The sequence below is a fragment of the Panthera onca genome, chromosome A2 (genome assembly GCF_046562875.1).
Source record: "Panthera onca isolate mPanOnc1 chromosome A2, mPanOnc1 haplotype 2, whole genome shotgun sequence".
Lineage (NCBI taxonomy): Eukaryota > Metazoa > Chordata > Mammalia > Carnivora > Felidae > Panthera > Panthera onca.
In genome coordinates this window covers 113,807,354-113,831,487 of record NC_138340.1, presented here as the reverse complement: position 1 = coordinate 113,831,487, position 24,134 = coordinate 113,807,354, and the positions used below count along the sequence as shown (strand labels likewise).

The window sequence follows — 24,134 nt, the reverse complement described above, 5'->3', positions numbered from 1 at the left end:
GAGTCATGTTTTTAAATAATATGTTTTATTTTGAAAAATAAGCAGGTAAGAGATACGAAAATCCTGCAGATGGTTAATATAAAATGTATATCATTAAAATTAAAAATGCCCTGGGGCGCCTGGGTGGCGCAGTCGGTTAAGCGTCCGACTTCAGCCAGGTCACGATCTCGCGGTCCGTGAGTTCGAGCCCCGCGTCAGGCTCTGGGCTGATGGCTCGGAGCCTGGAGCCTGTTTCCGATTCTGTGTCTCCCTCTCTCTCTGCCCCTCCCCCGTTCATGCTCTGTCTCTCTCTGTCCCAAAAAAAAAAAAAAAGTTGAAAAAAAAGTAGTAGAAAAAAAAAAAATGCCCTATATATTAATACAGAACTTAATCATTCGGTAGACTAGAAGAGGACAAAGATTAAATAGTGACTTTTGTTTTTTTCTTAAGTTTATTTATTCTGAGAGAGAGAGAGAGAGAGAGTGCGAGTGAGCAGGGGAAGGGCAGAGAGGGAGGGAGGGAGGAAGAGAATCCAAAGCAGACTCTGTGCTGTCAGCACAGAGTGCAACACGGGCTCCATCTCACAAACCATGAGATCATGACCTGAGCCGAAATCAAGAGTCAGACACTTAAGTGACTGAGCCACCCAGGAGCTCCTAAATAGCAACTTTTAACATGTATTTTGGATTCTGGTATGACGACAGTCTAGGTACCTGAAGCAACCTTCCCAGTAAGAACTAGGCAGAAAAAGTAAACAGACACAGCACCCTGGATCACTCCACCTCAGAGCACGGGTTTTCAGAGAGGATGCTGCAATGATGAACTTATTCCCTTTATTTCAATGAAGAGACAACAAGGGAGATAAATATTCAAGAGTCGGGAGCGGCACCACAGAGAGAGATTGCTGGGCATGAGGTTCAGAGTTCAGAACTGGAATCTGTTCCCCTCCCTGGGGACAGCGCAATCTCAGATAATTTACTTGATCTCATCTGCCTGGGTGTCACTCTCAGGATTATTAAGCAGGAATATGTGAAGATTTGGCACAATTCCTGGCACCCCGCAATTGCTCAGTAAATATTAACGGACTCTGATGAACAGAGACTTAGTGGAACCAAGAGATTACTCTCACGAATAGCCATCACCCTTGCTTAGTTATCTGGGGAATTTTATTTAATCAAGTAACACCTTAAAATGTCTGCCATGCAAAGCTGCCGAGCCTCAAGTCACCTGACTAGCTGTTAAATACAAACAATTAATAAAGCAAATCTCTTAGAAAATCTGTTATCTTAATACAATATTGTTGTGTCTCTATTCATTAATATCAAACTTCCTGACAGACTAGAACACAATGAATCCAACCACTAAAAAGAAAGGATAATTATGTAATGTGGCAGAGGTGCTAATTATCATCACCATGACAATCACATTACAATATATAAATGTATGAAATTCCCATACTGTGCACCTTAAATCTGTACCATGTTATATGTCAAATAAATTTTAATTAAAAAATAAATAATGCAAGTCTTTCCCCACAATCGTATCAATCTCAAAATTCCATAGGAAGAAGCCAAAGAAAATACCTAAAGTGACCCTTTCTATTCAAAAATAGTTGAGAAACCCAAGAATGTTTTCATGGATACAACTGAGAAAATCCCCATGTTCTGTAAATCAACCACAGTGGCACACCTCTTCGGCCACACCAGGGACGGCTCAAAGCCTGATTATAGGCTTGAGATTGATTAAAAGAAATAAACACTAGCATATCCCAAAGCAAATTACCAGCAACTATTTCTTTAGTTTACTGAAACATGCTTAAACCAGTACCACACCAGACTCACGATACACTCGACTGTCACGTTAGCACTAGTGCGTATTCACTGGGAACCAGGGAACAGGTGAAGTGTATGCAGTGGGAGAAGAAGGGCACCTGGGTGGGCATGTGGACACATCTGTGTGAATATACTAGGTTGGAAGCAATTTGAGAAAATGTGTCGTAAAAATTACCAACTGAATTCATCATAAAAATCAATACGTTAAATTCAGCTAAAAAAGCACCAAATGAAAACCTCATTAAGCAAAAAATACATAATCACTGCAATATTCTGAGGCAACCCTGAACCAGGATACATTCAAAAAAAGCAAAGCTCTTCTTCAACATAAGCACAGCAATAAATCAACTTATAGTTATGACTATTTTAAGGAATGACCAAAGTCAAGGAGCTTCTTAGTCTAAGGCAAGATAACCAGACAGGATGATGAAGGAGACTCTGAGGGCAGGTGACTGAGGTCTCCAGCTCAGACATGGAAGGCAGAAGTAAGCCTTCCCCATGTTACTTGAGAAACAAATGGGGCCTCAAAATACTGAATACCAAAACACAAACACGAAGCAGATAGATGTGTCAATAGCAAAAGAGTTTTCTATTCCTCCATGTTTGTGACTATGCAAGACTTTGTGAAGACAGAAGGGTAAAGTCAGGACCTATGGCATCGCCAAGGCAATGACATCAGCTAAACCTAGGCTCGTCCTCCAACCCCAGCACTCTGAAACCTTGCTGGGTTTTCTCATCGTGAGGAAATCCAGGCTTCGCTAGGCAGTGCACCTGAGGATCCCGTACACGCTGGGTCTCACACTTCTCTGCCAAGATGCTCAGGAGAACTAGGCCAAGGCCCTGCTGAGAGTTCTATTCCATCCAGATTACTGAATGCCCGCCAAGAGATAGACATCTTACGAGACTCTGAAAAGTCTCAGGCCATGAGTCACCACAGCTGCGGGTTCCTCCTGCTTCTCCACAAAACAGCAGAATGCACAATTGCTATGGCCTCTCACCATTACTTCTGCTTCATCAAAAGCTGACTACAGTTCAGAAGGTTTGTTGATCTTGTCCTTAACGAGGCTGACATACTGTGCTTGGACATTTCAAAGAATCGATTATTTGACCAAATATAAACACATTAGTGAATAAATTCACATTCTGTATAAAACAACAAAGGTAACAGTTGGGGTTTTTTGTTGTTGCTTTGCTTTGTTTTGGGGTTTTTTTTTGTTTGCTTTTTTTGGTACCCGGACTTCTCTGTTGCTGGCCAACAACTGAAATTAGGTTATTTTTATCCTAGAGCTGCAGGGATGCTCACAGTAACTCCCTGGCTACCAACATGCTAGGAGTGGCAGAAAATAGAAGCAGCTGAAGTCTGCTAAGTTTCCCCTTATTTCCTTGAGACTGAAATTCTGCAACTATAAATAGTACTAAAGAATAACAATAAAAAATACAAGAGATGATATATATGTTAATCACCTATGTAGTCAATGAACTGAAAATAAATGTTCAAATAGACCAAAAAATTACCCACTGATTCAGGAAAAGGCTAAAATAAAACACACAAGTTACAGAGACATCAGATAGTCATACAGAAAATGAGCTAACGTGGAAAGTTCCTTTTTAGTACACAAAAGCAAGAAACACATCCACAGTGACTCCACTGTAACATTAGAAACAGTTCTAAATGTTCTAACTTCTACATGCAAAGGCCCAAGTTCCAGTCCCTGATCTACCATTAAGGAGGTAAGAGACTTCGGGCAAGTCTTTTACCTTCTTTCATCCTAGAGAGATGGTACCAGACGATACCTATTACCAATGTGACCTTTCATCCTTTCTAGCTTTCAAATTACAGGGTTCTATGAAATGAAAATCCAAAGGTACAGCATTACCATATTACTGTAATCAGATGGGTCGTAAGTGCTCTGTTTAAAAACTTCACAGAGTTCCATGAATTCTTCTGTCATCTCGTGGATTTGTCCATTTAAAATCGCTCCTTTGGTACCACCAAATTCAAGTCTTTCCAGCTTTTCAAATTCCAATATGGTGACAAATATATCCTTTGAAAAAACATGGTACAATAAAGATCTTCCCACCATCATGAGCAGGACAAGAACGTTTGAAAGTTGCAAAGAAAAAACGCTCTCAAACATTCAAAATTGGCGAGTTAATGGACACTTATGTGACAGAAAATATAAATTATTAATTGAAGAAAGTTACTGCCTATTTTTAAAAAAAATTTTTAATGTTTATTTTTGAGAGAGAGAGAGAGAGAGCAGGGGAGGGGCAGAGACAGAGGGAAACAGCATCCTAAACAGGCTCCAGGCTCTGAGCTGTCAGCACAGAGCCTGACACGGGGGCTCAAACCCACAGACCGTGAGATCATGACCTGAGCCGAAGTCGGACGCTCAACCGAGCCACCTAGGTGCCCCTCATGACTGCCTATTTTTAAAATCATACTCCCATTTTCACATTTTGTAAGAATTTTCTAACAACTGCAGGTATTTGCCTGCAACACCTACTTTGCCAAAGCTAAATGTATGATTCCCTAATTTTGTGCCCTTCTGATTGTAAGTCAGATCCCCAGGTAATATCTAAAACTCTTTTTGGCTGCCTACACTTGGCAATGAATCACCTCCCTTAATGAAAGGGGGTATAGGACCGTTAAGGAAGGGTGACAAGTTGCCTGCAGTTAGGCATTTAGCAGTCAGACTTGCAGAAGCATTCAAGCTGATTAAGTGATGAGGGTTTTCAAAACATTAAGATCTAAATTTGAATGAAATACAACAAATTTTATATTAATAAGAAAGTCCAGACTTACTCTAAAGACCTTTACAAAGAATTTAAGGCACTGCCACAGTTCCACTGTGTTTAAAAAAAAAAAAACCCTAGCCTTAGGGTGCCCGGGTGGCTCAACCGGTTAAGCATCTGACTTCAGTTCAGGTCATGATCTCACGGTTCTTGGGTTCAAGCCTCACGTTGGGTTCTATGGTGACAGCTCAGAGCCTGGAACCTGCTTCGGATCCTATGTCCCCTCTTTCTCTGCCCCTCCCCCACTCATGCTGTCTCTCAAAAATAAACATAAAAAAATAAAAAAATTTAAAAAACAGCCAGTTGGCTCCATCCAAATATGTGTGTCCATGTGTGTATTCATTGTTTGTTCCTTAGATATCTGAAACACATGTATACACAGCACATATATATCCATGTTATTTTTTTATAAGTGGCTTTAATATTTTTATAGTCTATGTATATATATAATAAAAGAGAATGTGGTATTCTAGATTATCAAATGGATTTTCCAGGTGTAGAATCCCAATGTCAAACATTAAACACAGAAAGGAAAAAAAGGATTTAGTTTACAGATTCATGATTTACAGCTGTCTTCCAAGAGCTTGCTAAGTTATAAGTGAAAGGTCACTGATACATAGCAGTTTCACTTAGACTCAGTATACTAAAACAATCAAAAAAGAATTTAAAAAAAAAGAAACTAATGGAAAGCTTATATAACGATCTTAACACTGACTTTGTGAGCAATTCCTAAGAATAACTGAGAAAGAAGATCTTCCACTCTCCCATCCAAATAGAATAAACAGTCTCCTGAATAATAGAAAAAACTACAAGATTTTTTTTAACCCACCTACAGTATGAATAAATTGCAGGTCAAGAAATGAATACCTCTATTTTCATGAGACGGTCCAGAAAGTTGTCAAACCTACAAAACACCAGTTGAGACTGGAAATCCCATGGTTTTGGCTCATTTCCCATAAAATAGCTTGCCAGTTCCTTTCTATAGTTGAAAAAAGACTTTTTGAAAGTCTTGAAGATGTTAATGGCCACCTGCACTTTTTCCAAAGAGTCTTCGACTTCTCCTTTCAAAAGGTCTTCAGGTGAAAGGTAAATTATTGCCTAGGATTTAATGGAAAACAAATATGATTAGGAGTACCTGCGTGGCTCAGTCGGTTGAGTGTCTGGCTCTTGATTTCAGCTCAGGCCATGACCCGAGGGTCGTGGGATGGAGCCATGCATGGCGCATGGAGCCTGCTTAAAATGTTCCCTCTACCCCCCCTCCCCTGCACGTGAGCACACACTCTCAAAAAAATATAATAAAGTTGCTTTAAAAAGATTATTTTTTAAAATATGCTTTATTTCTTAGTGAAAACACCGGTTTCAATTAATCATTAAAAAAAAAATTCCCCATCATTTTTAAATGATAAATGTCTACAATTGGGCCAGCAATGTTGTGAGAAAAAAAGTTCTAAAAATTCAGATGCTTGGGTTTCAATGACATATGTGTATATATTAGGACAATGTACAGAAGACTGAGACTCTCCAATTTCTGAATTTATACTTCCTAGCAATGACTAAGTTTTTGCTAAGCTTTATAGATAGGACAACTGTATAGTCAGAATTTGCATGGATATTCTTGCCACAAATATTCTGAGTAATTATTCCTTTATAAAAAGAAATACACGAGCCGAAAGGAAAAATCTCTGAGATCATGGACTTTAAATATATAGTCACCTTGCCTGGCAGCACTGGGCCATTTGTGAAGGTGAGATAGATCTGTTATAAGTGAGTATATCACTGGCAATTCTTTTAGGTGAGCAAGCTCTTCTGGGAACTTAAGCACATTAGAGGACATAAAATCTAGTGGAAATATATAAGCTAGTTTTAAATAAAGGAAACGGAAAAAGGAGAAGAGTTTTCTAAAGACACACTCAAGTAGAGGCACCTAGCTGGCTCAGTCAGGCCAACATCTGACTCTTGATCTCACAGTCATGAGTTCAAGCCCCATGTTAGGAATGGAACCTACTTAAAAAAAAAAAAAAAAGACGACTCTATGTAACAGATTGATGTAGCACTGGCCAAAGTCTCCTAGGACAGTCATGTAGGTGATTTCCTGTCCTTTCCTTTCCATATTTGCTAAGAAACTATAAATTCTAAAGGTTCTCTTATGTTCTATTTTTTCCTGATGTCTGTTAACCTCATATAAATTATAGGGTTAAATTTTGTGCCTTGAATTTTGAGTTTGCTTAGAAAGTTGTTACATGTCTCAATGGAGCATGTAATGAAAGCCATTGAGTTCAAGCTACGAGATAGAAGGATTTTTTCCTAAAGGTAAACCTTTTAGTCTCCTTCTCCCATTAGTAGCCACCGTTTTACATGTAATGTAGACTGTGTCATAAATTTGTAAGAAAATCATGTCATTTCCAAAACCCCTAACAGTAAAATCCTTTCATTATGAGCTGCAGAGTCCCAATCTGTGCTCTTATTTCCCACTCAGACTGCATGGAAAATTAACCTTTGCACATATGATGCTAACACTGTACAGAGAACAGAGAAGAAAACTACTAGTAAGCCCTTAGCAATGTATGTTATAAAGTAGTTCACATTTTGCTATGGGCTAGGGATTCCACAGACCTTTATCTACATATATTCTTCATAATAAATGTACGCTGTTATCCTTTTAGGAAGCTAAAAAAAAAAAAAAATCAATGGAGATGAATCAATTGCCTTCTCTGGTTCAGAAGTCCCCAGTGACTTAATTACTTAGGTCTAACCTAACTTCCAGGCAGGCCATCCTTAAGTTCATTTCTTGCCCTTCCTGACTGACCCTCATACAAATGAGACAATCACAGCAGTTAACCTTCCAAAGACAAGGGTATAGTACTAAATAGTACTAATCATACTACGCATCATAGGTCAGCAAATCCAGTCTATACCTTTCAATGGGAAGCCAGATATTTGAGGGAAAAACCATCAATAAGGGATGGGAAACCTGGCTGTAATCAGTGATAGGGGCCACTAACTGCTTTTGTGGTATTAGCTAAATCATCTCAGAGTAGCTCGGTTTCCTTATCCGCAAAAGGAGAGAGATGAATTAGGTGAACCTCAAAATCTCTTTTAGCTCAGCCTCTGAATTATTCTGTTTCCTACAGCAGCTCTCTATAGCATATCCAACCAGGAGCACTCTACTCTCTCATACTCAACAGTATCAGCACAAATCAACAAAAAAATCTACCGATTTTTGGTAAATCTACCGATTTCTGGTCCCACTTCAGAAGTCTTATAAAGTAACATACTACTAACCAATTTATCAATAAGCCAATTAGTCAATTATTAATTAACCCATTTATCAATGATATGTTAGTTTGACACCTGCCTTCCAGCTGTTGCTTTTTTTTTTTTTTTACACGTTTATTTATTTTAAAAGAGAGAATGGGAGGGAAGGAGGGAGAGGCAAGAAGGAAAGGGAGAGAGGGAGAGAGAATATCAAGCAGGTTCTGTGCTGTCAGCATGGAGCCTGACATGGGGCTAGATCTCCTAACAGTGAGATCGTAACTTGAGTGGCAATCAAGAGTCTGTCCCTTAACAGACTGAGTCACCCAGGAGTTCCACCAGCTGTTGCTTTTTTATGTGCTTTTATGGACTCATACTTTTGCTCAACCCTGACATCACTTCTAGAAGATCACATCTCAGACTTAAACTTTTCTTCACCTGGGATATTTAATAACAATATCCACATCAGGGTTGCCCAACAATGGAATAGACAGAGGGTGGGCCTAGAGTGGGAATTAGGTACAACAAACAGGGAGTAGACTCAGGTTACCAAAGAAAAGAACAAAGCATTTATTAAAAAAAAAAAAAAAAAAAAAAAAAAAAAGACCCATTACCAAAACTCCAGTATGCTATCAGCTGAGGTGGCCAGAAACAGGAATGCCTAGAAGGATCAGGCATATAATGAAAATGAATGAATGAGACCAGGAACAACAGCAAATGGTGGAGACGACGGTCACCTACACAGCACATGACCTTTCCAAAGAAGCACCTGAAGCTCTGGCACTGGACTGTACCAATGGGGATGGCAGAGCCAGTGTTGGGAGATCTCTGACTTTTCAGGGGAGGCTGGGACACTGAAATTTAAATGAGACCTTCTCAACTTAAGCAGTATTTAAAAAAATTTTTTAAATATCATAAAAAATGTGAATACTGCACTGATTTATTAGCCAAATACAGATGATAGTATGCCAGGTAACGACCTATGATGTATAACACAGCAAGGGTTCAAATGTTTCATAAACACTTTAAGGTCAACAGATTCATGGAACACAAAGTATATGAAAGCTATGTCATCAAATTATAAAAAACACAAAATGTGTAAAAATGTATGAATCAAGCAAGGAACAAGTTAAGAAACATGCTACCACTACATAACCAAAGAATCACCCCCAATTTTTTAAAAATGGTAATGTTCAAAGCTGGTGAATTACAGAAAAACTTTTTACACAGTGATAATAGTAATGCAATAAACACACGTTTTAAGAAAAAGAATTTGTAGGGTCACCCATGTGGCTCAGTCAGTTGAGCGGCTGACTTTTTAAAAAAATTTTTTTGATGTTTTATTTTTGAGAGAGAGTGCAAGCAATTGAGGGGCAGAGAGAGAGGGAGACACAGAACTCGAAGCAGGCTCCAGGCTCTGCACTGTAAGCACAGAGCCCGACGTGGGGCTTGAACCCACAAACTGAGATCATGATCTGAGCCGAAGTCAGACACTTCACTGAGTCACCCAGAAACCCCAAGCAGCCGACTCTTGATTTCAGCTCAGGTCATAATCCCAAGGTCATGGGATCGAGCACCACGTCAGGCTCTGTGCTGAGTGTGGAGCTTACTTAAGATACTCTCTCTCCCTCTGCCCTTCTCCCCCAGTAGCGCTCTTTCTAAAATATGCATTTTTTTAAAAAAATAAAAATTAAGATTAAAAATTGTTCGGGAGTCATGAAAAGACTGTACCCTTTGATCAACCTCAGAAATTTATATTAAACCAATTATCCAAGTTAAGGAAAAAGGATTCCCATGCCAAGTTGTTTTATGCATGTTGCTTTTAAAAGAGGAGGCTGGAAGCAACCTAAATATCCAACAATAAAATGATTTTTCAAGGAGATGGTAAAAAAAATAAAAACGATATGATAAAATGCATAAATATGTACACATTTTGGGAGAACTAGATATAAAAACTGCTAATTTTAGGGTGATAGATCTGCGGGACTATTTCCATTGTTATAAATCTCATGCAATGAGACTACCCTACAATTATGATTAGTATACCACATATTACACTGTAATTAAAAATCAAAGTTATTATTTTAAAATATGGAGCCTCGGGGTGCCTAGGTGGCTCAGCTGGTTAAGCATCGGACTCTTGAATTTGGCTCAGGTCATGATCCCAAGGTCATGGGATGGAGGGCTGCACTGGGCTCCAGACTCTGAGTGGAGCCTGCTTGAGTCTCCTTCTTCTGCCCCTACCCCACTTGAGTGCACATGCTCTCTCTCTAAAAGAATAAAATACAGAACCTAGTTTAATGTGTAAGAAACTGCCATTTACAAGCTGGGTGACCTTGGAAAAGCTCTTTATCTTCTCTGTACTTTAGGTTTTTATCAAATGGACCTACTAATAATATCTATGTCATATTGCTGGTAAGAGATTACATTTGTAGTTTTTGTAAAGACTTACAAGAGTTCCTGGCAAGTAATAGGCACTACACAGTGCTTGTGAAAAAAAAAAAATTATATATATATATATTATAATAATATATATAAATATATATATATATTATATATATATAATATAATAATAATTATTATATATATATTTATATATATATATAAATTAGACAACAAATGACCGGGCAAGAGTGGGGGAGAGCTTAGCTCTTTAGGGAACCCAGGTATGAAAGCTGGCTCATTACTGATTTTTGATTCCTAACATGTTGGGGCACATTTACTACAAAGTCCACTTGGAAAATCAAGGAAATCAGGCCATTGGAACACTTGGAGAGAAGCCAGAAACAGTAACTAAGCAACAAGGGAAGCTACGTTATTTCCTTGGGAGCTTGGCAAACTGGCTATTGACAGATACTAGGAACCAGGAAAAATAGGTCTACAGGCTTAAAGGTAACCAGGACTTATTACAAACTTCCTACTACAGTGAATAACCAGCTCTGGGGTTTATCCATTAGCAGGGTTTTGGAGTAAAAGCTTTAACAGTTCTCAAAATGAGAATGAAGATCCTTTAAAAGGTGTATAGCAGTTGTGGGTATAGTTGTTCACTCTTCAGTAGGGATCATGGTCTTTAATATGGAGATCCAAAGCCATTAGGATCCAGCACACTTGCCTAACAGCAAAGAAATAGAACGAAGCCAGAAGAGAGGATAAGATATAACAAGCTATCTCTTATTAATAGTTGCAACTAATTTGTGGGTCAATAGCTTAGAAATAGCTTTGACTGAGCCTCTATTAAATGCCACACTGGGCATCCCACTTAGGTTATCTCCTGATGCTCACAACAGCCCAGTGAAGCAGCATCCTCATAGATTTTTAAAGTTTGAAGAAGTTATTTAACTCCACCAGTGTTTCAATTAGAATTGCATCCAGGTTGGTCTGAGTACAAAGCCCTTTTCCATAAACTCCACCTCTTTAAAAGCAGACACACACACACACACACACACACATACGCACACACCTAACTCAATTTCATACTCTAGATACTCTGGACTGCAAGTTAGGAGACCTGTTTTCTAATCTGGATTTCCCCCTAAATTGTCAGGGAAATTCAGCAAATGATGTGATTTTTCACGTCTCAGGTAATTCATCTGAAAAAAAAAATATATCAGGTACTGGATTGGAATACAGTTCCCAAACCACTGTTGTTTATCCTACAACACTGTTCTCTTTACTGGTTAAAACAGCAAGGTTCTGGGACCTGGGGCAGCGGGAACTGCAAGCTGTTTGCCTTGTCTATGAGTATACTTTAAGGGTTCCAAATGCCCTCCCAACTTATCCCACTCTGTAGGGAAGTTTTTTTTTTTTTTTTTTTTAATTTATTTGAGAGCGAGCGAGCACACACACATGCATGAGAGAGTGCGCATGCAAGTGGAGGAGGGGCAGAGAGAGAGGGAGAGAGAGAATTCAAAGCAGGCTCCTCACTGTCAGAGTGGAGCCAGATATAGGGCTCAAACTCATGAACCGTGAAATCGTGACCTGAGCCAAAACCAAGAGTTGGACAATTAACTGACTGAGCCACCCAAGTACTATAGTATTTTCATTTTCTATGCAAGTCATAACATCAACACAGCTAGGAGGCATTAGACTAGATCAAGGATTTAGGTCAATCACAGGTGTCCATCCTCCTCTGGATAAGTGATGCAGAACTTTCCCAAGTATCCTATCTCCCCTGCCACAATGATTGCTCCAGCAATTAGAATCCATTAGAATTAGAATGCACTGGACCAGAATTAATAAAGAAAGAGAGCCTCTTTTTAGGGAAGTTCCTCTACTAGAAGGATACACTTCTGGAACTATTAAAAGCCACCATACTTAACATGTGATGAAAATAAAGGCAAACACAAGGACCAAAATGAAGGATGGCAGGGAGCTTTGAAATTATTATCTGAGACCTCTGAAACAAGCTATTCCAAAAACTACTACATTCTTAGACTTTCCAGTTCACGTGAATTCATACTTTTTTTTATTTTGCTTCAGTTTGTCAGTTGCAGCTGAAGGCAATCCGCTTTTCATGGAAAGCATTCTTAACATCTCAAAATCTAAGCTATATATACAGATTCTGATTCTCTGACATTTGTTTTACAAAAACTCCTTAGTGGTTCAGCTAGACAACCTGCTATCGAGCTTGCTATGGTATGAATTGTCTTCACTCAAATTCTTAGGATGAAGCCCTAACCACCAACGTGACCATCTAGAAATAGGCCTTAAGGAGGTTATTAAAGTTCGATGAAGTCATAAGAGCAAGATCCAAATCTGACAAGACTGTGACTTTGTAAGAACAGAAGAAGAGAGCTTTTTCTTTCTCCACCATGTGAGGACAGAGAGAAAAGTTTTAAGGCAGGAAAAAAATACCTCTTACCAGAACATAATCATAATGGTACCTTGATCTGAGCCCCCAGTTTCCAAAATTATGAGAAAACAGTTTCTGAAAAAGAAACCCACCCAGTCTGTGGTATTTTGTTATGTCCGCTCAAGCAGACTAAGACACACCCCAACCGAGAACCACTGGATTACGTACCCTCCAAGTATCTTTCAGCTCTTAAATTATGTAATATTCTGATTTTATGGACCCACAAAGAATGAAAGTTCACAGAAAGTCTAATTTTTTAAAAAAAACCTTTTACAAGTGGGGCGCCTGGGTGGCTCAGTCAGTTGAGTGTCTGACTCTTGATTTCGGCTCAAGTCATGATCCCAGGCCTGTGGGATGGAGCCCCACATCAGGCTCCGTGTTGAGCATGGAGCCTGCTTAATATTCCCTCTCTCTCCCTCTGCTCCTCTCCCCTGCTCACTGCCCTTTCTTTAAAATAAAAAAATTAAAAAAAAAAAAACATATTGCAAGTGAAGAGTAGAAAATTATAAGCAAGGATTTTTTAACATCAATAATGAATCAATACTTTTAATACAACTTCACTACTGTTTTTTCAGCCAGATTTTCTTAACTTACTTTATTTTCCAAAAGTGTATCAGTGTTCCTGTGGAAACCAAAGGGAAAGCTGTAAGAAAGCACTATGCCTATCTGTCTTTTCTTAGAAGACACCATAACTCTCCTTGAACAAAGGTAGGGTATTAAATCCAATGACAAACTGTCCTTTGAATGCACCTGATTTCCAGAGCTTCTTTGCCATTTAGAATAGAAAGTCACCTAACCTTTGCTACCATAAAAGTCTTTTCTGAAAAACGAAAGGAAAATGGTGTTCTGACTCTAGACTATTTTTTTTCACTGGCTTAATAAAACCCACCACATGGCAATGATTCCTCTTCTTCCTATTTTTTAGTACTACACACCTGGTCAATGAAGAGACTGCAAAACTCTTGCAATAAAACTATAATCCGAGCAGGAGTGTTATAAAACTTGGAATGACTCCAGATCAGACAGATGGTATGAAATAATGGGGCAATGAGCACACGGATTTGTGGAAATTCTGTCTCCTGCAGACACTGAACATGTCTTCTCAGAGGTCTCAGGAATAGCTCCACATCCTGGGCTTCTAGGAGAGCTAAAAGGAAAGAAAATCACCATGAATGTGAGGGTGGTCTTTTTCCTAAATTCACTTCACAAGAAAACAAAGCAAAACAACAGAGCTGTACTTAAATGTGATCCTCTCTGTTTTATATTGATTATCCTACAGATGACCTACTATGGGTTTGGAAGGCCCCATACATGGTCCGTGTATAGCAGCCACTCAGGACAGCCCTGGTGCAGATACCTGCACAGCTCAAGTAAATAGTAACACAATACTCGGTGGGAAAATACCTTTTGACCTAAAGAAATTTACTCAAGTCCATGAAACTGCAGGCATAAAACATGCCTCCAAAGTTGCTGTCACTTTATGGTTTACGTTACAAGCCTCATCACTACAATGTTAATTACCACTTAGTAGGTCCCCACACAATTTAATTGTCTCATCCCAGTGTTCTGCGAGAGTAACTCAGGCAATGACTGGGAAATTTTATTCAAAATATAGCAACTAAAATTGTTAAGTATGGGTGATAAAAATATTTGGGGGGAGGGGGGCACCTGGGTGGCTCAGTAGGTTGAGCATACGACTTCAGCTCAGGTCACGATCTCATGGTCGGTGAATTTGAGCCCCACGTCAGGCTCTGTGCTGACAACTCAGAGCCTGGAGCCTGCTTCGGATTCTGTGTGTCCCTCTCTCTCTGCCCCTCCCCTGCTCACAGGCTCTCTCTTTCCTCTCTCTCAAAAAATAAACATTAAAAAAATTTTTTAATAAAAAAAATACTTTTGAACTAGAGGGAGGTGAAGTTTGTACAACATTGTGAATGCACTAAATGTCATTCAACTCTACACTTTAAAATGGAGATCTAAAAACTGTTAAGCAGGGCTAAGGAATATTTCTCAAAAGCACTATATAAATAAATAAACACACACATACATACACACACACACACACACACATACGGAGAGAAATATTATCAATTACTGTCTAATCTAATCTAAATCTTCTCTTGATTAAAATTAGTCATTTTAGGGGCTCCTGGCTGGCTCATTCGGAGAGCATGCAAATCAATCTCAGAATCCTGAGTTCAAGACCCATGGTGGGTGTAGAGCTTAAAAAAAAAAATTAGTCAGCTTAATGTGCCGTAAATGGATCTCCATCAGACTGCATTTTGTTCCTGAGACTACAAACAACTTTGATTAACTGAAAACAGGCTTTACTTATGACGGTAGGGAAGGCAGTAAATTCTTATTTCCTGGTGTTCTCTCAAAACACTCCTGTCCAGGCCGAGGTGACAAACAAATAACCCTGCCAACTTTTTCTGACTGTGAGAATTAGGAATACACCCACCTATATTACTCCCCTTAACATATAACCAATTTATCTGCCTTAATGATAAAGACCTAGGAAGAGAGCATCCAGGAACTCTTTTCTTCACTGGTTCCGCTCATGTTTTCAAAATAGTATGTTGTTACCCATGTTAATTTCAAAATTAAATTATTGCATCCAACGGCTAAGTGCCTTTAAAATGTGGCAAGCTCAAGTGGTGATTTTAAAAGGCCTCAAGTATGTCCTTGGGAGGGGGCTGTCCACCTCTGACAATGGCTTTGAGCCACTTGTTCTACTCAGAGTGTTTGTGTCTGAATCTCCAGCCCATGCGCTCATAAGGCCCTGAGTACCCCTGTGATCTGTTCCTGTAGATGCTTTATCCACAGAAAATGTTCATCTTCTACTAATACAGAAAAAAATTCGAGCAGCCTCTACTTACTGAGAACATACTTACTGTGCGCCTAGTACTTTGTATCCTGTATATTTTATCCTCAATTCAAGGGTTCTCAGCCAGGAAAGGTTTTGCCCCCAGGGGTCATTTGGCAATGTCTGGAGACATTTTTAATTGTCACAGCTGCACCAGGGGGAGGTGGGTGGAGGCCAGGGATGCTGCTAAACACACAGGAACGCACAGCTTCCCACGACAATTATCGAACCCAAAATGTCAATGGCGATAAACACTGACAAGGTAGAGAAATACTGCTCTAATCCTCAAAACAATTCTGCAAGGAAGGTGTTAATATGCCAGTTTGGCTGAGGAAAACCAGAGGCTCAGCTAATTTAAGATGAACTGAATGGATGTTGGACAAGTTAGAAACAAAAGAGACTGTATCGTCAAAATAGACAAAAGATGGAGTAGTTGTTTTCTGAGCATTTCAGCTAATGGAAATTTTGTAGTGTAATGCTGGTACACCAGGCAGACGATCAGAAAAAATGAAAAGTGTTTAAAATAGTAGCTACTAGAAAGGAGTGGGAAAACAAGAAGAGGCTACTAACTTCATTCACTCAACTCATTCTTATTAACGTCTGCCAGGCCCTGGGCATACAAAGATAATTCTTGAGGGTTTTCACATACATGGTGTCACACACATGATGCTTCCAACTCAATGGGAGAGGGAGTTCCAAAAAAGGTCCATCTGATTAATAAACATCTTTTTGACCATCAAACTTGAATCAACCCGCATGCCACCCAGGGCTTGAGAAGATTACTCTTGCTTCCATGTGATAAAAAAAACAAAACAAAAAAACAAAAAACAAAAACCTGACGAAATAACCAAACATTTTCAAAGTATATTTTAGGTATTTCCTAACCTTACAAAAGTTCTAACAGGAAGAAATTAAAAAGTAATTTTCTAACGTTAGAAACCAAAAAAGCTATTCGTCCAATTATCTTACAGTTTCATCACTGAAAACCTCAGTATCGTGTCTATGCCTACTTACTTGAATTGGCCTAAAGAAATAGGAACAGAAATTTTAAAAAAAGGCGGCTGGGACCCCTGGGTGGAGCTGAAACCAGATAGTGAGGGGACGAGGAGACTTTTCACTGAATACCTTTTTATCATTTCTGGTTTTTATCAGTGTGCATGGACCTGTTCAAAATTCAGCAAACCCTCTTCCTCTGTACATTTAATCTTCACCCAAACTTCGATGATAACTCTGAGCATTTTTGAGCTAGATAAGCAACAGATGCCAAGCACATTCAGACTCTACTCAAGAATAAGTGGACTAACTGTAGCCCAGCTGTTGACGAGGAAACCGCCATGTTGGACTTTCATTTACCTGCTGCAAAGGTCTTTCCCCTACACACACACACACACACACACACACACACACACACACACACACACACATTCCCATTAAAACTTCAATCTAGAGGCAATTTGGTAAGTACCTACAATATACCCTAAAAACAGTTTAATAGAACTAGAGAATAAAGTACTGATGAGGACGAATTTATCATTACAAGAGCCAAGTGAAATCATTTCATGAACATGTTAATGGTAGAAGGGCAGATGAGGCTGGTCAGGCAGGGTGGGATGAGATCATGAGGGACACCAACGCCAGGCCAAAAACCAAGAGTCTTACCATTTTTCACAGCCACAAAAATGTCCTTCAAAGTTGGCAAATAGCTGCTTTGTTTGATTTGCAGGATCCTAGCCATTTTGAGGACAATAGGAGCTTGAAGCTAAATTGAAGAAAATTTAATTCAAGCTAGATTAATGACTAAATAGATACATTTGGTAATAAAACACTTATATTTTACTCATGCACAATACCCACAGTATTCAAAAAAAAAAGACTCATCTGGCTTCAAGTTGAAAATAATTTTTAAAAGCAATTTTTCCTTAAGCTTGAATTTTACTTTATGTTTACAGCTCTTGAGTATTCACAGAGTGTCAATTAACCCTTTAAGTGTAAAATATTAAACTTCCCACATAAAATCTCCTGCTGTGTTTCAGAGAATCTGAGAGACACATGAAATGCAAATGAACGTCTTAGTTTGCAGGATATTAAATCAAGGAACATGTAAGGCAAACAGCAGAGGAACCAAAGTTAGCTCTTCCAAAGCCACATCTCTCCACTCGGCAAGACGCGACTCCTTCCTACATCAGTTCAATCAACTAAATTTTACCATCTTTGACATTTCCCTGGGGAACGACTCTCTCCTATGCCACAGTGTTTCCAATTATTAAATGCTGTCAAAATATTCTCCAAATGGCAAACTTACTTTTAATCCGCATTCATTTCTAAAGTGCCTATCATATAAAACTTTGGAACAAGAAACGAGAACAGACTATTAAGTCATTCAAAAACAGTATTTTAAGCCTCTGAAGGTACTGGAAGTCATTGCTGTAGAAACCAAATTCTACAACTGACTTTCCTAATTCAATTTGTAAGCAATTTGTAGGGCTATCTACTTACTTGATCATAAATGCATGACAGATTTTCTCTCCTCATCATCCAGAAATCCAGTTCAGTTTGAGGATTCGACTGAAGACAATTCAGCAAAGGCTGCACGGAATCTTTTTCTACGATTTCTTGGATCTGATATGACCATTTAATAATCACTGACTCAATTGCATGGAGTACTGTCCTTTCATTTGATTCTAGCATACAAGCACTGAAATGATTAATAGAATAATTCAAAAACCAACTGTTTCACCTAAATAAAGATAGCACTCAGATCTTAAGATCTATTTGGTGTATCCATAAACTAGTTTTCCAAATATGACCTGAGTGCTGACAGCCCAGAGACTGGAGCCTGCTTCGGATTCTGTCTCCCCCTCTCTCTCCTCACCACCCCTGCTTGTGCTGTCTTTCAAAAATGAATAAACATTAAAAAAAATACTCTTGACATCATGTCAATTGTTATAGCCTGCTTTTTGTGCAGTCTGCTTTTAGGAGATGTACTTCGTGGGGCATGTGGGTGACTCAGTTGGTTGAGCATCTGACTCTTGATTTCAGCTCAGGTCATGATCCCAGGGTTGTGGATGGGATGGAGCCCGCTTTAAAATTCTCTCTCTCCCTCTGTCCCTCTCCCCTCCTTGCACTCTCTAAAATAAAATTTTAAAAAGTGTACTTAGTAAGGAAATAATATACACGGTGCTCTGTACAACCTTTTTAAAAAAATGATAGAATTCTTGTGCTAATAGCTTCTATGTTAATTGGGTATGTAGGCTCTCCACTTTAATATCCGATATATACCATATCATTACATACTTGGTCTCTGAGTATTTCTGATCCAGGTCGATTTTTCCTGCAATTGTGGGAATTGGTAGAAGAGTTCTTCTCAACATTTTGCCCCGAAAAACATGCATTTTATTTTTCATGGCTTCTACGTGGTGTTCCATGTCTTGTGAAATAAAACAGGACCAGGATTTATGGTTGTTCCTATTAGAAAGAATGGGCACTAAAATCTAAAGAGAAACATTTCCAAAAGAAGTTAATTTACAGACAGTGTACTCCTTCAAAGATTTCCTTGTCATACAAAATCAGCCACAAAACCACTCAATTTCTTAAATATCAAATTTACAAAGAGAGGACAAAAATCAGTATTCCATTTAGACATCATCAATTAGGCAAATACTTGCAAAGTGCAAATACTATACTGCTTGTTCACTCATTTACTTATTTATCAAACATTTGTGGAAGTTCCCAATGACTCAAACATGGCATAAAACAAACACAACCATGTCAAGTAAGCAAACTACTTTCCTAATGCAAACTGAGCACATTGGCAGGTACATGAATGAAAAAAAATTTTACGAATCACATGGAAGCAGAAGTAATCTTCTCGAGCCCTGGGTGGCATGCCGGTTGATGGTCAAAAAGATGTTTATTAATCAGATGGACCTTATTTGGAACTCCCTCTCCCACTGAGTTGGGAGGATCATGTATGTGACACCGTGTATGTGAAAACCCTCAAGAATTATCTTTGTATGCCCAGGGCCTGGCAGACGTTAATAAGAATGAGTTGAGTGAATGAAGTTAGTAGCCTCTTCTTGTTTTCCCACTCCTTTCTAGTAGCTACTATTGTAAACACTTTTCATTTTTTCTGATCGTCTGCCTGGTGTACCAGCATTACACTACAAAATTTCCATTAGCTGAAATGCTCAGAAAACAATTACTCCACCTTTTGTCTACTTTGACAATACAATTACTTTTGTTTTCTGTGTTGAAACTAATCTTTCCAAAGTGTATTACATTTTCCTGCTTAGCGCTGACTACAAGTCAAGCTAGGAAAACAGAAAAATAAGAAACAGTCTTTGCTGGGGATAATCTCATGGGTTAGTTCCTTTGCTACAAGAACTACCGTGATTGGAGGCATGTTCAGGATGTAATGTGGAGACACAGGATATACACCTGGCTCTGGAAGGGACAGGTGTTAGGGAAGACCTGCCACAAAAGGTGCTACTTGATTAAAATGGTGAAGATGAGGGCCTTCTGGGTGGAGTCAGTTAAGCGGCCGACTCTTGATTTCAGCTCAGGTCATGATCTCACAATTTGTGGGATCCAGCCCCACATCAGGCTCTGTGCTGACAGCGTGGAGCCTGCTTGAGATTCTCACTCTCCCTCTCTCCGTCCCTCACCCCCACACACGTTTAACTGCTTTCTCTCAAAATAAATAAACAAACTTAAAAATACATAAACAAAACGTTGAAGATGAAATTGCAGAGCAGGCACTCCAGAAAACTCAACACCAACAAAATCATTCAGGGCTCCAGAAGTATAGTGCTTCTGGAAACCTGCCACTCTGGGATTAACTTTGAGAAAGGCAGGGTAGTTCATGAAAAGCTTTAGAAATCAGACTGTAGACTTGAAGTTTATTGGGCATAACATTCACTGACCCACTAGAAAACTCTCTAGACTAAATCTCCAATATCAGCAACTATTTCTAAATAATAGGCACGAGGAAAATTCTGGTTATTTGGCATATCTAACTTACCAGTTATGGTTTCAAACTTTCACTCTATGATTCTGTGGCAAAGCCAACTACTTTTAAATTTGAATATTTCTGTCACATGCTGTAGATAAAACTGTGAAATTGTGAGCCACATGCTTTGCAGAGCAATTAGTCAAAGCGCGAGCGTGTTTCCGTAAATGTCATTTGAAACAGAGGTGCCTGGGTGGCTCAGTTAAGCATCTGACTTTGGCTCAGGTCATGATCTCATGGGCCATGGGTTTGAGCCCCACGATGGGCTCTGTGCCCCAAAGCAGGCTGCAAGCTCTGAGTCTCCCTCGCTCTCTGCCCCTCCCCCTACTTGCACTCTCTCTCAGAAAAAAACATTAAGAAAAAAAAAACATCATTCAAAACAAATAGACCTGGGATATGCTTTTTCATTACAATACATCTTCTTAAACTATACACAAAGTAATTCAATTAATTGGGGGTTTTATTTTGTCTCAGTTGGGAAATGTTTTCCTACTTTTTGCGGTTTAGAAGAAAAATTCCAAACTTTTTCTGAGCACTAAAATAATTTAAATATGCTTACATATTCAATACATATATATACAACATATAACTATAGATTAATGAACTACGGTGCCTCTGCTGTGTTTTCTTTACCTATGTTCTTTCTTTGATCCCTTTTTAAGCTAGGGATTTTCTTTTTACAATGGTTTTTAAGTCAATAGTTATTATTACCAGGGCAATGCTTTCAAAATGTGGGAGCCTAGGCCTCTCCCAGACATCTTAAATTGCAATGTCCAAGGATGGGACCTAGACACTAACTATAAGAACCAAATCACACTTCCACTTTAGCTTGATAAGCCAAATGGATAACAGTAATTCACAATTATTATTTCTTTAAAGATTTAGACCAATATAATACATAAAGAAATAACTAGCCAGAGGAGTTAAGATGGTGGAGCAGCATGGAGACCCTAAGCTTGTCTCATCCCTGCAATGCAGCTAGAGCAGCACCAAACCATTTTGAACACCTAGGAAATTGATCTGAGGATTAAAGCAACAATCTGCATAACTTGAGCCGTAGACCCTGGCAGGTACACAGTGCAAAGAGGTGAACTGGAGGAGAGAAAAGCCACGGAAGGTAGGGAGCCATGTTCACAGAGAGAGGGCAGAGAAAAAGAAGAGGAGAGCATGGTACATCGGGATCATGCAAGAAAAGCACTCCCCCCAAAAGTAGTTGGAGAGAAAGAGTGAAAACACAGGGGACTTAACAGGAAATCTGTTCCCCAAACCAATGATGGGGAGAAAGTAGAGGGTTTCAATACCACCAGGATTCTACAAATAGTGGAGTGCGGAGTCTGAAGTTCCAAAGTTCAGTCCCTGGTGGTACTCTGGTAATGAAGTAAAACAAATCCCCAGAAGCAGGCAGCCGGGTCTGAGGAGTGTGTGTGCCACCTGGGGAGAAGCAGTTTCCCTGCTTGGAGTGGATTTGGTAGAGGCCATACAGCCTCCCCACAGGCAAAGGTCCCAGCACACCCTGGAGAGCAGTCATGTTTGCTGGTATTGAGACAAAGACGCCAGAGGGCAATGAAACCTGGCACCAGCTGTGTGTAATGATTTGCCATAATCTCTGAACCTCTGCCCCTGTGAGATCACAGGAACCTTTTCTGGGGCAAGCTGACCCTAGTCATTGATCAGCGAGCCCCTCCCCCCAGAGAGCTGGCATAGGTCCAAGCAGCAGGGGTCTCTGAAGTGTGGGGTTTTGAAACACAACCTCATCTGAGATAAAACTCTGGAGGGGGGTGCTGCCTGGCAGGTGGACAGCTTGGACATGGACAGGGTAGAGGCAGGGAATGGACAGAGGCCTGAGATCAAGGAGGGGTACTTAATCACAGGTTGGTGAGAGTATACAAATTCTTGCACCAGAGACTAGGGAGCTGGGTAAGGCCATTTCCACTTCCCCTGCACACGCACATGTGAGGATGCACACGGATCCACCCCAGTCAGCTATGCTGCGACCCTGATGGAGAACAGAGGCTTTACACTAAGCACCACCCAACTGTGCCCTCCAAGCACATTCCGCAGAAGACTAGCACAAGTCACTCCACCTGTTCAGTATACGGACTATAGAACGCTTCATAGTTTCAGTTCTAAGGGAAAGTGGATGTAAATTCATTCAGCTTTCATTCTGTTTGCTAAAGGTTCATTTATTTGTTCATTTTCTTTGCTTCTGTTTGGGTTTAAATTGTTTTCTTTTTTCTTTTTTCTTCTTTTCTTTCTCTTTCTTGAATACAGAAAGAAGAAAACTTATTTTTTTTACTTCATTTTAAATTTTTTTAAATATATTACTCTATTTCATTTTCTTTCTCTTATTATACATTTTTTTTTATTTTGTAAGTTTTTTCTTACCTTTTTTTTTCTTTCCTTTCCTTTTCTACATTCTATGAAGTTTCTTTCAACAGGCAAACCAAAACAGACCTAGGATCTAGCTTCCTTTTTTTTTTGTTTTTAATTCTTTAATTTTTATTTTTCATTTTATTAATTTTTCCCTTCATCCAAAATAACAAAATGGAGGAATTCACCCCAAAAGAAAGAACAGGAAGAAATGACAGCCAGGGACTTAACACAGATATAAGTAAGATATGTGAACTAGAATTTAGAACCACAATAATAAGAATAATATCTGGGATTGAAAAAAGCATAGAAGACACCAGAGAATCCTTTTCTGTGGAGATAAAAGAAATACAATCTAGTCAGGCCGAAATTAAAAAAATGCTATACCAGAGATGCAATCTCAAATGTATGCCACTACAGCAAGGGATGGATGAAGCAGAGGAGAGAATCAGTGATACAGAAGATAAAATTATGGAGAATAATGAAGCAGAAAAAAAAAAAAGACATAAACAAAGGCAAAAGATCATGATACAAGACTTAGAGAACTCAGTGACTCATTAAAAAGGAATAAAATCCCAATCAAAGGAGTCCAGAAGATGGAGAGAGAGAAGGGGCAGAAAGTTTATGTGAGCAAATTATAGTGGAATACTTGCCTAACCTGGGGAAGCACACAAACGTCAAAATCCAAGAAGCAATGAGAGCTCCCATTAGATTCAACAAAAAATGACCATGACCAAGGCATATCATACTCAAATTCACAAAATACACAGACAAGGAAATAATTATGACATCAGCAAAGGAACAAAGTCCTAACCTCTAAGGGAAGACAGATGAGGTTGTCAGCAGACCTATCCACAGAAACTTGGCAGGCCAGAAGGAAGTGGCAGAATATATTCAACGTGCTGAATTGGAAAAATATGCAGCCAAGAATTCTTTACCCAGCAAGTCTATCATCCAAAATAGAAGGAAAGATAAAGAGTTTCCCAAACAAAAACTAAAGGAGTTCACGACCACTAAACCAACCCTGTGAGAAATTTGAAGGGAGACTCTGAGTGGAGAAAAGACCAAAATAAAACAACAAAGACCAAACCAACAAAGGCTAGAAAGGACCAGAGAACACCAGAAACATCAAGTCTACAGGCAACACAATGGCACTGAATTCAAATATTTTGGTACTCACTC

At 39.2% G+C, this 24,134-nt stretch overlaps 1 protein-coding gene across 1 annotated transcript in view; it reads right to left on the bottom strand.

Annotated features, from left to right (window-relative positions):
- Positions 1-24,134, bottom strand: part of DNAH11 (dynein axonemal heavy chain 11) — a 359,440-nt gene that overhangs the window by 322,024 nt on the left and 13,282 nt on the right. Inside the window, exons 3-8 of the mRNA XM_060632677.3 lie at positions 18,869-19,065; positions 18,071-18,269; positions 17,234-17,333; positions 13,647-13,858; positions 5,475-5,705; positions 3,689-3,856 (exon numbers count right to left, since the gene is read on the bottom strand). Of these exons, the coding sequence (XP_060488660.3) occupies positions 3,689-3,856; positions 5,475-5,705; positions 13,647-13,858; positions 17,234-17,333; positions 18,071-18,269; positions 18,869-19,065 (1,107 nt within the window). The remainder of the gene's footprint in view (positions 1-3,688; positions 3,857-5,474; positions 5,706-13,646; positions 13,859-17,233; positions 17,334-18,070; positions 18,270-18,868; positions 19,066-24,134) is intronic.